The 14,175-nt window shown below is 38.2% G+C and overlaps 1 protein-coding gene and 1 pseudogene across 3 annotated transcripts; both read right to left on the reverse strand.

The window, feature by feature from the left end:
• Positions 1 to 5,708: 5,708 nt before the first annotated feature.
• Positions 5,709 to 9,333, reverse strand: LOC114167017 (disease resistance protein RPV1-like). 3 transcript variants are annotated; one of them, XM_085667865.1, is made up of 5 exons: positions 8,721 to 9,333; positions 7,548 to 8,631; positions 7,389 to 7,466; positions 6,372 to 7,100; positions 5,709 to 5,888 (listed from the first exon to the last, which is right to left on the reverse strand). In XM_085667865.1, the coding sequence occupies exons 1-5, from the start codon at positions 9,224 to 9,226 to the stop codon at positions 5,709 to 5,711; spliced, it is 2,577 nt and encodes an 858-aa protein (XP_085523991.1). In that variant the 5' UTR covers positions 9,227 to 9,333. The 3 variants fall into 3 exon arrangements, with proteins under 3 accessions (XP_085523991.1, XP_027907719.1, XP_085523990.1); XM_028051918.2 differs by having other exon boundaries at positions 7,206 to 7,466; positions 8,721 to 9,331; XM_085667864.1 differs by having other exon boundaries at positions 6,372 to 7,466.
• LOC146882026 (uncharacterized) lies at positions 9,226 to 13,848 on the reverse strand (annotated as a pseudogene).
• Positions 13,849 to 14,175: the final 327 nt, after the last annotated feature.

The following is a 14,175-nucleotide window of genomic DNA, read 5'->3' on the forward strand; positions in this document are numbered from 1 at the left end:
AGAACCGCAACCGATCCTTGCTACAACAAACACTATCCACACCCTCCGTCACACACACTTGCCAAACGTTAACCCACACCCCATCAAACAGTTTCACCCAAAACCCAAACTGGACCACCCCTTACATTCAGTACCTCAAAACTGGCAACCCCCCGGCTGACGCGGACAAAACTTGGTTGGCCAAGGCCGCCAGGTACACTATGGTAGGCGACGACCTCTACAAACGCGGATACGGCCAGCCCCTACTTAAATGTGTCACACCAGAACAAGCCCAATACGTCATTAAGGAACTACACGAAGGAATCTGCGGTTATCATTCAGGCGCGCGCACCATGGCTACAAGAATTCTCAGAGCCGGGTATTTTTGGCCTACAATAGAGGCGGACTGTCAAAACTACGTCAAAAAGTGCAAACCATGTCAGAAGCACGGCAACCTTATACATCAAAAACAAGAACAGCTACACCACATATTGTCCCCCTGGCCATTCGCTAAATGGGGAATGGACATCCTAGGCCCCTTCACACCCGGCAAGGGACAAGTTAAGTTCCTAATCGTAGCCGTCGACTACTTCACCAAGTGGATTGAAACCAAGCCATTGACCACTATCACGGCCCAGCAAGTCCAGCAGTTTGTGTGGAAGGACATCATATGCAGATATGGTATACCGCATACCATCATAACAGATAACGGCCGACAATTCATTGACAAGGAGTTAGCAAAATTCTACACCGGCTTGGGCATCAAACATATCACAAGTTCTGTAGAACACCCACAGACCAATGGGCAGGCGGAAGCGGCAAACAAAGTTATCCTCGTGGAACTGCGTAAAAGATTGGATACCGCTAAAGGCCGATGGCCAGAAGAGTTAATCGAGGTACTATGGGCCTACAGATGCACCCCACAGTCGTCAACAAATGAATCCCCCTTCAGCCTGGTCTACGGCGCAGACGCCATGATACCAGTAGAAATTGGCGAACCATCCCTGCGCCGAGAACTGTACGACCCAGCTCACAACCACCAAAACATGGCCTTACATCTCAACCTCCTTCCCGAACTCAGAGAAAAAGCCCAAATACGCAATCTCGCCGCCAAACAACGAGCTGCTAGGAAATATAACGCAAACCTACACCCGCGATCGTTTGTCATAGGAGACCTAGTATGGAGAATGGCCAGCAGTGCTAGAAAGAAGGATGGCAAGTTCTCCGCCAATTGGGACGGCCCATACCGCATACGAGAAGACACAGGAGGTGGGGCTTATCGCCTAGAACAACTATCTGGGGAAGAAATCCCCAACACATGGAATGTATCCCATCTCAAGTTCTATTTCAGTTGAACATACACCACAAGCGAATCCATACTTGTAACCACGGGTGTACTCTTTTTCCTCGCTTGGTCTTTTTTCCCTAAGGAGGGTTTTGGCCAAGGAGGTTTTAACGAGGCACCCCCATTTGAATAAATAAAATGAGTGGTTCCCTACTTTATGACTCTATACTACTTTACTCGTGTTTACTTCGTTTAAGTTCCCCACCCTTACCACAAGTAAGCGGCCTGGGTCGAACACCCTTTACTCGTGTTTACTTTGTTTAAGTTCCCCACCCTTACCACAAGTAAGCGGCCTGGGTCGAACACCCTTTACTCGTGTTTACTTCGTTTAAGTTCCCCACCCTTACCACAAGTAAGCGGCCTGGGTCGAACACCCTTTACTCGTGTTTACTTCGTTTAAGTTCCCCACCCTTACCACAAGTAAGCGGCCTGGGTCGAACACCCTTTACTCGTGTTTACTTCGTTTAAGTTCCCCACCCTTACCACAAGTAAGCGGCCTGGGTCGAACACCCTTTACTCGTGTTTACTTCGTTTAAGTTCCCCACCCTTACTACAAGTAAGCGGCCTGGGTCGAACACCCTTTACTCGTGTTTACTTTGTTTAAGTTCCCCACCCTTACCACAAGTAAGCGGCCTGGGTCGAACACCCTTTACTCGTGTTTACTTTGTTTAAGTTCCCCACCCTTACCACAAGTAAGCGGCCTGGGTCGAACACCCTTTACTCGTGTTTACTTCGTTTAAGTTCCTCACCCTTACCACAAGTAAGCGGCCTGGGTCGAACACCCTTTACTCGTGTTTACTTCGTTTAAGTTCCTCACCCTTACCACAAGTAAGCGGCCTGGGTCGAACACCCTTTACTCGTGTTTACTTTGTTTAAGTTCCCCACCCTTACCACAAGTAAGCGGCCTGGGTCGAACACCCTTTACTCGTGTTTACTTCGTTTAAGTTCCCCACCCTTACCACAAGTAAGCGGCCTGGGTCGAACACCCTTTACTCGTGTTTACTTTGTTTAAGTTCCCCACCCTTACCACAAGTAAGCGGCCTGGGTCGAACACCCTTTACTCGTGTTTACTTCGTTTAAGTTCCCCACCCTTACCACAAGTAAGCGGCCTGGGTCGAACACCCTTTACTCGTGTTTACTTCGTTTAAGTTCCCCACCCTTACCACAAGTAAGCGGCCTGGGTCGAACACCCTTTACTCGTGTTTACTTCGTTTAAGTTCCCCACCCTTACCACAAGTAAGCGGCCTGGGTCGAACACCCTTTACTCGTGTTTACTTCGTTTAAGTTCCCCACCCTTACCACAAGTAAGCGGCCTGGGTCGAACACCCTTTACTCGTGGTTAACATACAAACACCAACGATGCTCCCCTAGGTAAATACGCATATAACATAACATATCACATACATAACATCATTAACCAACAAACACGTTCCTATCACATATGCTATCGTCAACAACCACAAAACATATATATCCACAAGATGCATCACATTAAAAACAAGTTAAAATATTGTACGAGTTATTACAGACTTAGGATTCATTACGAAATAGAGCATCATAAAAACTACATCCTAAGCTGTTTTGTTGTCATCACCCTCCACGGTCGCATCCACATCCTTCTCTGCCTCGGCCGCCTCATTCCCAACCTCTTCCCCACCCTCTTCATCATCTCCTACCAACTTTCCGCCAACCACATCTTTATCCACATCGAACCTTGAATCCAGGGCATCCACATCCTTATAGAAGAAGGCCGCCTGCCGCAACCCCTTCTCAAAACCATTTATATGCTCCTGGATAACGCTGTTCTTCAAGTCATCCAACTCACCGACAGCCCCGTCATACTTGTCCTTCAGGTCCTCATAGTCTTCTTCCAACTCCCCTATACGCTTATTCAACTTCTCCTCGGAATCTAAACAACGAACCTTCCACGACACCAACCTCTTCCTCTCAGCTTCCCACCCTTCCTTCTCCTTCTCCAACGCCGCCTTCTCCTCCGCAAGCTTGTCCACCTTGCCCTGCAACTCCCCCACCTCCTTCACTTCCCTTCTGTAAAGGGACCCCACACGTCGACCCAAGACTAATGCCTTGCTCCCAAACTTAACCATAGTTCTCACAATATGATCAACCTCCATGTTATCGATAGAATTCACAACAGTATCTGGCAGGTTGATTGAGATGTCCTTCCTCACGGATATCTCCGGCAACTCAATCAGCCCGGCCTCTGGCAACTTCTCCCCGCTGGCCGATCCCGCCCCATCACCTGACCCGAGGATAGCTGCCCTTATTTTCTTTACATCCTTACCCTTCCCAGGTCGAGGCGGAAGCTCAGCCCTCCTCTTCGTGCCGCCATGTACATGTACTTCAACCACGGATTCCTGCAGATTGGGAACACCAGCTTTCCCAGCCTCTTTGGCCTTGGCGGCCATCTCCTTCCTCAGTGCTTGAAAGAGCGCCAAGTTCTTCTTACCAGATTGAGCCATATGCCCTGCAATAACATACCACAACTCGGATCAAAACAACTTAGCATCATTAACACAGCTTAAGTAATAAACAGATACCTTCAATATCTATTATCGGATGCACCGAATTATAAACCCTAACTAAGCCCTTAGTGGGCAACTTATCCACAAATCTTAACAACATCCCCACCACCTCCTTGTCTCCAGACGACAACTCCTCCACTCCCATGTCCTTGTAACGCGAAGGATTGTTGGTCCAACTAAAAGGGAACTTTGTACTCCCATCCGCATTCAGAAAATACGGCTCGCCTCCCTCCTTCACTACAACCTTGAAGTACCCGTCTTTGAAGTGCTTGAAAGATTGGGAGAATGCATCCAACCTGCTAATGCTAGGGCGACTGATCAATGAAAGCCAAGTAGCCGGCCTCCGGGGTCTAGTATCATAAAAATACAAGAACGCATAAGGTGAAGGCTCCAAGTACAACGACTCGCACAGAATGCGGAAGGCCTGTAAGTAAGCCCAACTATTGGGGTGTAGCTGAGTAGGCGCCACATTCAAAGCCCGCAGCACGCCCATAGTGAAGTCGTCAAAGGGTAGTCGTATATGAAGCTGAGAAAAATGGCACATGTACATATAAAAGAACTTCTCGGTAGCCCCTTCTTGCCCGTGGCATACCCGGTCTATGGCGCTCACCCTTTCCAACGAAACAATATCTCCACTGACCCCTCTAGACATGACGGGTGTACAGTTTAGCCAAGAGTTCAGCAGGCGAGACCACCTAAACAGTGATGACTGGTCACGAACATCAGATGCGACCCACGCATAACCGCCCTTGGCCGGCCAGTTACTCTCCTCCAGCTCTTCAGGAGGATCTTCTCGGACTTCCCTCACTACCTCCATTGGCATCCCGCTAGTGCCAACTCCAGCACTCATACCCTCTCCGCGAAGCCGTTCATCCCTACTCCTATCCGACTCAGTACTTTGACTACTACTAGACGCAGATAACGATGTGCTATCGCTACTAGACATACCTGTTTTCGTTTTTTCGGAAAGATGTCGGTTGAATTTGGGAACTAGTCGGACAATATGATGCGCACAAGATCTCTGAATGAAAATTCTCGCGAATGAACCAAGTAAACTCTCCGCTGCTTTCAAACCCATATTTATAGCCCACGATCCCAAACGTCTAAAACTTTTCCCGCCAAAATAAAACCCCATACCAATCGACACCATCATGAAGGATATGGCACATGAAACGGCGGCGCCAAAAGTTAATGATGTGACCACCTGACGCCATTGCACCTACCTTCTGACACCTGCAAATCCCAAGCCTTAACACTGTTCACCACACTTAAAGGCTGGGGGACTGGTGTATCACACCTAGCCGGACTTGCTAATTCGCCAACACATGTAATCCTTGACCGACAACCCATATCGGACAAGGCTGGGGGACTGGTGTACCGTACCTAGCCAAACTTAACCAAGTAAACAATGTACACATCAAAACCGCTTAGCATCTAGTACCCAGCCACCACCAGCACAAGACATCTAGGCAAGTAGCCGGTCAAGACCGACTACTTGCCTAGATAGTTAACTAACAATCGGTGCCCCACCTTCAATAGGCCCCCAGGGCCTGTTTTGGGGCCCAGGCCCACTCTTGGCCCAAACAAGGGCCCAAGTCAAAACCCAGCCCATGCATTAATCAAAAGTCATTAATGTTCTATAAATACACGTGGACCCCATCATTTAAGGTACGCATTCATTAATTGCTGATTTGACTCCCTGAGAGCTTTGACTTACTTGAGCTTCGGAGATTCTTCTGCAGGTAACCCCTCCTGGGTTCAAGCCGACATGTATCGAATGGGAAGAGGCCAACTGAGGAGATAGCGGACTACATGGTAAGGTGACTCTTGTGCCTGACTTCTTATTTGTTCTCTGCAGGAACAGAGGTTGATAAATAAACAACACACAAAGCCATTCCCTTCATGACACGATCCTGAGGCAAAGTGAAAGAAACATAATGTCCCTCACCCATATGGGCCAACCAAAAAGGATCATTGTCGCCAGGGAGAGAAACTTCACTTAACTCACTACTTGCCAATACCTGTACCATGAGATGAAAAGCTTAATTTTTTATGTAATTTGCTATTCAAATTGTCTTCTGCAATGATTATTTTATCGTTAATATTATGAATTCAGCATTTATAATCTAATAAAAATGTGACACATAATTAAGACATATCAATGATAATTAATTTAAACAAATCTAGTTAATAGTTTGATTTGTATATATCACCATCATGACCTTAGAGATTTAGAATGCATTTCTGTTTTCATCTCTTTCAGTTTATAATCCTATAATCATTGGGAATAAAACAATCCTGACGCAAGCAAAGCAAAGAAGTGGAACTCAACTTCCTAGTACTTAGTATAAGTATAATGACTTGGTTTGCTGGTTACAAAAATCAGACAGAAGTGAAGGGTTTTAAAAGTTTCATATTGCAGTTTAATTTTATTTTATATTCACTTATTTAATAGCTAAATTGATGGTGAAGGTGATAAAGACATAAGAGAGCTAGGGAAGAACCTCAGATATGCCATCGCTCACAGTATTGAAGAATTCACCGTGTCTTCCAAAACCAATCAAAGATAACCTGAAGTGATGCTTTGAAATTCCCGATTCTGAAATATTTACAACATATTCAACCAGAGTAGTTTTTACTTGTGTAGATAGTGGAAACTCGGTGTCACATTGTACCACAACACTTCGAAGATTTGCAAGGGTGTTAAATAGTGGCATAATATCATCACCACTACTATGCTCTTTATCCATGCAAAACGAATGAATATAAGATAGGGGATTCATTGTTGGCGACATCCAACACCAAATGATAGAAGGAAAAGGATTATGTGACAATCCCTCAAATCGATGTAGGGATATATGTCCAATGCATTTTGAGCTTACAATGGAAAAAGGCACTTGTTTAACAACTGCATTTTCAGCAATTAAACTTATCAAGGATTCCATTTGCCCTATATCTTTTTCCATTAGGCTTAACTTTGAACAACCAGAGAGAATGAGAGCTTTCAAAGATTTCAGCTTATATATCTCTCTTGGGAGATTGCTTAGACTTGTACAATCCTTCAAATTTAGAAGTGTAAGATTGCATAGACATCCAACAGATTGGTCAACTTTGTGCAATCTTGGACAATCTTTGAGAATGAGCTGTTCAAGTCTTGGTAGTCTCGAAAAGTCAGGTGTTTTTGTCAAGTACATGGAATGACTGAGATTGAGGACTTTTAGTGACTCCAAAACCTTCAAGAAGATGGGTTTTTGATAAAATATTAGAAAAGAAAACGATGAAATAAAATAGTTATAAGTGGAAACAAGTTTTGAAAGAAAATGGCTCGTAATAAAAACCTGGGGTTGTTTCCATAGGAATCGAAGAAGATTGTATTTTAAATCAATAGCTATGGCATCATGCAGATAAAAGTCGTTAGGTAGGTATTCTGATGGAAACCCTTGCCAACTGATCCATATTAATTTCTTAGTACGGTACTTAGAATCTGCATTGATCTTCACCAATCTTGATGGGTCACTTACCTCTAAAGGATAACGTTCATATGAATCTCTCCCTGTAGGCGATCTGTGAACGACCTTTGTCTCCTGTGATGAAAAGAGCTAAGAAAAAAAAAACATTCGACATGAGAAAGCAACCACTTCCAAAAGAAGTTTCAAACCATAGATTAAGAATGTTCTTACAATATTCTCTGACAGTGCATGATGCATATCGTTTTCAAGGCACACCCGATTCTTATTCCAAGGTTCCTTACTTGAAATTTCAAGAATAATTTCTCTTCCCATATCCCGGAGCAGAGGATGCATTCCAAATTTGTTGTTATTTTTAACTTTTATGAGGTTACGCTCTATGAGAACTCTTATTCCACTATCAGCGTCTACTCCACAGCCATTTAGGATCTTGGTAGCATAAACTTTGCCTTTACCAACAAAGAAACAACATATATCAAGGAATAGATCTCTTTCCATTTGATTAGGCAAACCGTCAAAGCTTATTTTCAATATCTGTAGAATTTCATGTCGAGGAACATTGTCTAATTTCAACAATACTCTATTCCATTCTTCTTTCGTCCTTTCATATAAATAAGTTCCAACGACTTCAAGAGCTAGAGGTAGTCCTCCACAATAAGCAACAAGTCTTTTTGCAAGAGAATAGTATTCCTCTTTTGGTTTTGCTTCCCTAAATGCGTGCCAACTAAAAAGTTCAAGGGACTGGTTTTCATTCATTCGATTTATCCGAAAAACAGAACGAACTTCATGTTTCCTTAGTAGGTATTCATCTCTTGTTGTAATGATTATTACAGTTCCTTCACTGAACCATCCCTTACTTTCCCATATGTCTAATGGACAATGTTCATTCACATCGTCAAGTACAATGAGCACCCTTCTCCGATAAAGTTTTTCCAGAATCATACATCTTCCCATTTCAACGTTATGTATCTTTACCTTTGTTTTCAGGACATCTGAAAGAAGTTGTCGTTGTAAATGAACATGCCCTCTCGTCCGACTAACTTCTGAAATATCTTCAACAAAACTTTTCTCCACGAATGTACCATGAATTTGACTATAAATGGCTTTGGCAAGGGTGGTTTTACCTGATCCTCCCATTCCACATATCCCTATCCTACAAACTTCCGTTGATTTATTTTTTATAATTTCAATCACATCTTCCACGCGAGACTGTAATCCAACTGGAAATTTAGTAGCAGACAAGACTGATAAATTAAGAACACTCTTAACAATTGTGTCCACTAGTTCAGCATCACTCCTTCATGTTCAATAGAAATTAATGAAGAAGTCACGTATTAAGAACATTCAATCAAAGTTTAAAATATGCTTATTGAGTGAGCGATTTACCTGTAGTTGCAATCATCCCATCCAAAGAAATTTGCAGTTTTGGTGATTGCGTGACTCCACCTAGACATGGCATGCTCCAGTTCTTGTGCTGAAAATGTTTGGTGTGCAGTTGCTTTGAAGGCTTTTCCAAAATCACCCTTCTGAAGACGTACATCGGATGGCTGAATTTCGTAATATACGGGCAGAACATGTCGGCAATAAGTTTCGTGCCATTGAATGATTTGTTGAAGCTGATGAAGACACCAAGCAGATTGGGAATAGGTTTCGGTGAAAACAACAATTGCTACCCGACACAGATTGAGAATAGGTTGTTGGATGTGCACCGGCTTTATTGCATTGTCGTGGTGAAGGAAAGTGGTGAGCCCATTAGCAGAGAGGGCAGAATCGAGATGAGAAACAAATTTCCTGCGGATGTCTTCTCCAGTGAAGTTGATGAGCACGTCGTACATCGGTGGGAGTTTGGAAGATGAAGAGGGGAGTTCCATGGAAGGAATTGATGACGTCATCAAGTGTTGGAAGAGAAAGCAAAAATGCTACACAGTGAAAGAGATGATCTGTACAGACACAAAAACCAGTCAAAGTAGTCAAATATTTATTTATTTTTAGTAGTGGAAGCGCGTTAAGACTATTATAACAGAACCCTTTTTAGTTTAGCCATTTAAGAAAGAAATTAGACCGCACCCACTTTCAGCCACCGAAAAAAGCATTACACCGGTTAACTATGAAAAGTTTTCTAATTATATTCCGTTTTTTTAAATTTACATATCTTTATGAATGAAAGTACATTTTCTTTTCACGTTGAGGTATATTTAAAGAGACCACTGTATTGTAATAATGAAAAAACATTACAAAGTATAAATATAATTTACAGAAATGTAACTATACGCGAAATTAATTTTAAATAAATAAAATACAATAATTAGATATCACTTTATTAAAATTTAGGAAGTTTAGTATGATTTATTAAAAATTAAAAATACAAAACAGATGGGTGTCATTCATTTTATTGAAAACGTAAAGTAAATGTAATTTTCCGTTTTATTTGAACTACAAAAGAATGAGACACATTTTTATAACATTATTTCAATATTATTTTGTTGTAATTATTAAACAAACATTTTTTTTTCATTTATGTTTACTTTGAATTCTAGTTTGCTGTGACGTAGTATCTGATTTTAACAATTTAATCAATTCTTGATTTACTAATTTAATCGGTGCTTGATTTACTAATGCAATCCACCTTTAGCGGTAAAATATTACTTATGTTCATACCAAACCAATTCCTTAAAAGGTTTGCGATACTTTACGAGTAGTTTAACCTTTTCATATCAGGATGGATGTAATCAATTATATCATAGTTATCGAAACGAGATTCGTATCGTGAATCGTTTTGTAAATTTTTTTGAATCGTGAATTGAATCTTACTTTGAATCGTAAGATACATGATAAATAAAAAACATTAAAAATATTATATATTATAATTAAATTAAGATCTCCAATTTAAATGTTACATCTTAATTTTATTCTTTCATTCATCATCTCTAAGATCAGTGGCGGATCTTGATCAAAATTGATGGGGGAGCCAAAATAATATACTTAAAATTTATATATTTAATATTACTACTACTAATTCAATAAAATGAATATATAATTTAATATAACTATAACTATAAAAGAAATTTCACATATCTAAAGATTATCCATCATTTTTTCATATTCTAGAACTTATCAAATAATTCAATTATAAGTACATTTTTCAGCTATTTTTTTTTCCAGTATAAATAACCATATTATTTACAAAATATTCATTTTTCCTTTTACTAATATGCACGTATCGATTCAAAAGTCATCACAAGCATTCCATTTCATTGTTATGCAATGAGTAACGATATTGTCCTGTTTTGATCTTCACTTTTCTTTTATCAATTTAAAAAAATGAATTTATTCTTTTATTTTTCATCAATATACCTATTTAAAAAACAAATTTAATATTAACTTTTTCTTTATCATAATCTAATCAAACATTAAGAGACATAACTACTACAAAAAATTATGATAATCAAATTCACTTAAAAATTGTCTATAAAAAATCGCATAATACATTACTTACTTTTCTATATTCATAAAAAATAAATAATATACAAAATGTCATAAGATAAAAATTAGTACTAAATATTAAACAGGTATTTCATTACCAAGTTAGACAAGATAAAGTTATCTTCTTTTCTCTTTAAAAATGGAAGAAAAGATTAAAAAATGAGGATACAAATAATGAGTTTCTGTTTAACTTTTTTTTTTCTTCGGTAACAAAAAGTTAGATAAAAATGAGAGATAAGTACAACATATAAAAAACTTAGTAAACAATGAAAAGAGAAAATGAAAATTATCTTAATAATTTTTTTTATTATATTTGATTTTATATTTTACTATTTATTAACATTAAATATTATACTTTAAAAAAATATCTAACTTAACTTTTATTAATTTTTTAATATATTATTACCTAATTTAAAAAGATAGACATAATTTAAAAAATTTAATAATATACATAATTTAAAAAAAGTTAAACAAATAATTTAAAAAAATTAAAAAAACTAAAAAAAATTGAAAAAAAATTGGGGGGGGGTCGTGGCCCCCGCTAGCTCCTAAAGAGCTCCGCCACTGTCCAAGATCAATGTCACTTAGATCATCTTCTTCATCTAATATAACATTTTGTGGCAACTCATCGTCATCTTCTTCATCCTCTTCCTCAACTTCTTCAACCATCCCTTCAATTCCATCATCATTTGCTGGTGTAGTAGATTTTCCCTTTATGTTTAAGTTTCTTGGATCCCTCTTCCTTTTTTTCTTGGAGCTCCCTCTTCAAGAGTAAAGGATTCGTGTATATCCATCCATGAAACATCGTTTGGTAGACAAGGATCCTCTTTTTCAGTAATCCACTCATCATCTGATTCAATATTAGATAGACATATAGGATCATAAGTATCTCCTTTCTCTTCTCTAACCTTTTGTCTCATTTCAAGTTGAAGATTATATTTAACAAAGACAAGAGCATTTAATCTTTGTTGTTCCAAGCGGTTTCTTCTTTTGGTATGGACTTGATCAAATATGCTCTAGTTTCTTTCACAACCAGTAGCACTACAAGTGAGACTTAAAATTCTCATTGCTAGATTTTGCAACTCTTTACCTTCAAAACCATAACTTTCCCACCAAAGAGCTGCAATGCCAAAACTAACATTTATAATTGTGAAATTATGCTTTTAATAAAATCTTGAAAAAAAAATTATACCAGGTTGCTTCTTATCCCTAATGTCAATTGCCATGCTTCTTCCAAATAATCCTTGGGCTTTCTTAAATCTATCAAGTTGTTAATCAAGTTGAAATCTAATCCTTCTATCAGGGATCATTTTTTCTATGGTTTCATACAAACCATATGAAACATCTTCATCCGGATTGAAGTTTTTGTCATAATGAAATCTAATATAAAAAAGAAGTATAGTGTTATAGTTATGAAATTGTAATCTAAGAAAATATAGTGTTAGTTACTTACTTAGGATTAAGGTAGTAAGCACCAGCATGAAGAGGTCTATGTAACTGCAAATTCCAACGAGTATCAATTATTTTCCACACCTTTTTATAATGAGATTCTTCATTCTTGAAATTTGCAGCTATTTGCTCTTTAGCTCTATCCATTGCTTCATAAATATATGGCATTGCAGGTTTTGAGTCTCCATCTACAAGCCTTAGTATTTTTACAAGTGGAGTGACACACTTCAGGCAATATTGGATAGATTTCCAAAATCTAACATCAGATAAAACAATGGTCACTACTTGTTTACCTTCAGTCTTACTAGCATGTTTACTAGTTGTCCATGCTTCTGAAACAAACATACCTCGAAGAGCATTTTTCTGTTGTGCTATACACTAAAGGGTTAGAAAAGCAGTTGCAAATCTTGTGACTGCTGGTCGAGCTAATTCTTTTCCTTTAGAATATTTTCTATATAAATTTAGGACCCATGTGTGTCTATAAATGAAAGTTGTGACTTTTTTTGCATTTGCAATCGTATTGTAAAATACTGGAAGTTCACCAATGTCTTCAAGAATTAAGTCAAGACAATGAGTTGCACACAGAGACCAAAATAGTTTAGTTCTCTTCTCTTCTAACATCTTTCCTGCTGCCACAAAATTAGAAGCACCATCTGTCACAACTTGCACGACATTATCCTCCCCAATTTCTTCAATCACAGAATCTAACAATTCAAACATTTGTTTAACATCCTTGATCACATTACTGGTATCAATAGATTTTAAGAACACTGTTCCGCTTGGACTATTAACTAAAAAGTTGGTAAGAGACCTCCCTTTTCCATCTGTCCAACCATCACACATCAAAGTACATCCCCATTTTTCCCATTCAACCTTATATTTCTCCAAACTAGCTTGGATATTGTCAACTGCTTTTTTCAGATAAGATACTCTAACTTCATGATAAGTTGGAGGCTTTAAACCCTTTCCATATTTCCCAACAGATTTCAACATTTGGGTAAATAAGGAGCTTCTTACCAAATTAAATGGCAAAGCATTCCCATATATGCAGTTGCAAATATCTTGAATCACCAACTCTTTATCTTTAAACATTTCATTTATGGTTGTCTGTTTTGCAACTCCTTGTTTCCCCTTCTTACTACATTGAATATTTGTTTCTTCAAAACAGTCTACCCGATTTGCTTCTTTTATTTTTTCTTTATCTTCTAATAACTTCAAAAACATTTCTCTAACATCATCAGGAACAGATGTACAAGCAATGACATTCTCCTTTGTTCCAGCAAGATGATGTTTCATTCTTGCTACACCACCCCAACAAGTATGTGAACAATATTTGCACTTGACTAAAAGTCTATGAGGAGGAACACTCTCACAATGATTCCATGTAATATCTATTTCTTTCTTTCTCTTTGTTTGAGACATACTCTTTCTAATTCTACAAATAAGAATAAATTCAAACTAATATTTCTTCTTAAAAAAATATAAATTAACATTCATAATAAAAAAATATAAATTAACATTCAGAATAAAAAAAATTAAATTAACATTCAGAATAAAAATATTTAAATTAACATTCAGAATAAAAAAATTTAAATTAACATTCACAATAAAAAAATTTACATTAACATTCAGAATAAAAAAAATTTAAATTAACATTCAGAATAAAAATACATAAAAGGAACTATCAAAATATAAAGTATAAAACGTATACTTTATTTTAAAGATTAATTATGTTTTAGTAAACTATGAAAAAGAAACGTAAATTATGCTAAATTATTTTAAAGTATAAAACATATTTTATTTGGAAAAGAAACGTAGATTCTGATCTTTATGCTAAAAAGATGGAATTTAAACAAAAAATAAAAACGTAAAGCAAGAGATCACGTGTGAAGGTTTCCAAAAAAGTGAA

The sequence above is a fragment of the Vigna unguiculata genome, chromosome 10, assembly GCF_037176805.1.
Source record: "Vigna unguiculata cultivar grain cowpea cultivar isolate G323 ecotype 2 chromosome 10, ASM3717680v1, whole genome shotgun sequence".
NCBI classification, from domain to species: domain Eukaryota; kingdom Viridiplantae; phylum Streptophyta; class Magnoliopsida; order Fabales; family Fabaceae; genus Vigna; species Vigna unguiculata.

What these genes read in the sequence shown, in the direction of transcription:
- LOC114167017 (XM_085667864.1), bottom strand. Translation starts at nt 9,226, where the DNA reads ATGACGTCATCAATTCCTTCCATGGAACTCCCCTCTTCATCTTCCAAA. An exon ending in TGGGATGATTGCAACTACAG is followed by an intron (nt 8,632 to 8,720) that starts GTAAATCGCTCA and finishes TTGAACATGAAG; the next exon opens with GAGTGATGCTGAACTAGTGG. An exon ending in TGAGCGATGGCATATCTGAG is followed by an intron (nt 5,889 to 6,371) that starts GTTCTTCCCTAG and finishes CTCATGGTACAG; the next exon opens with GTATTGGCAAGTAGTGAGTT.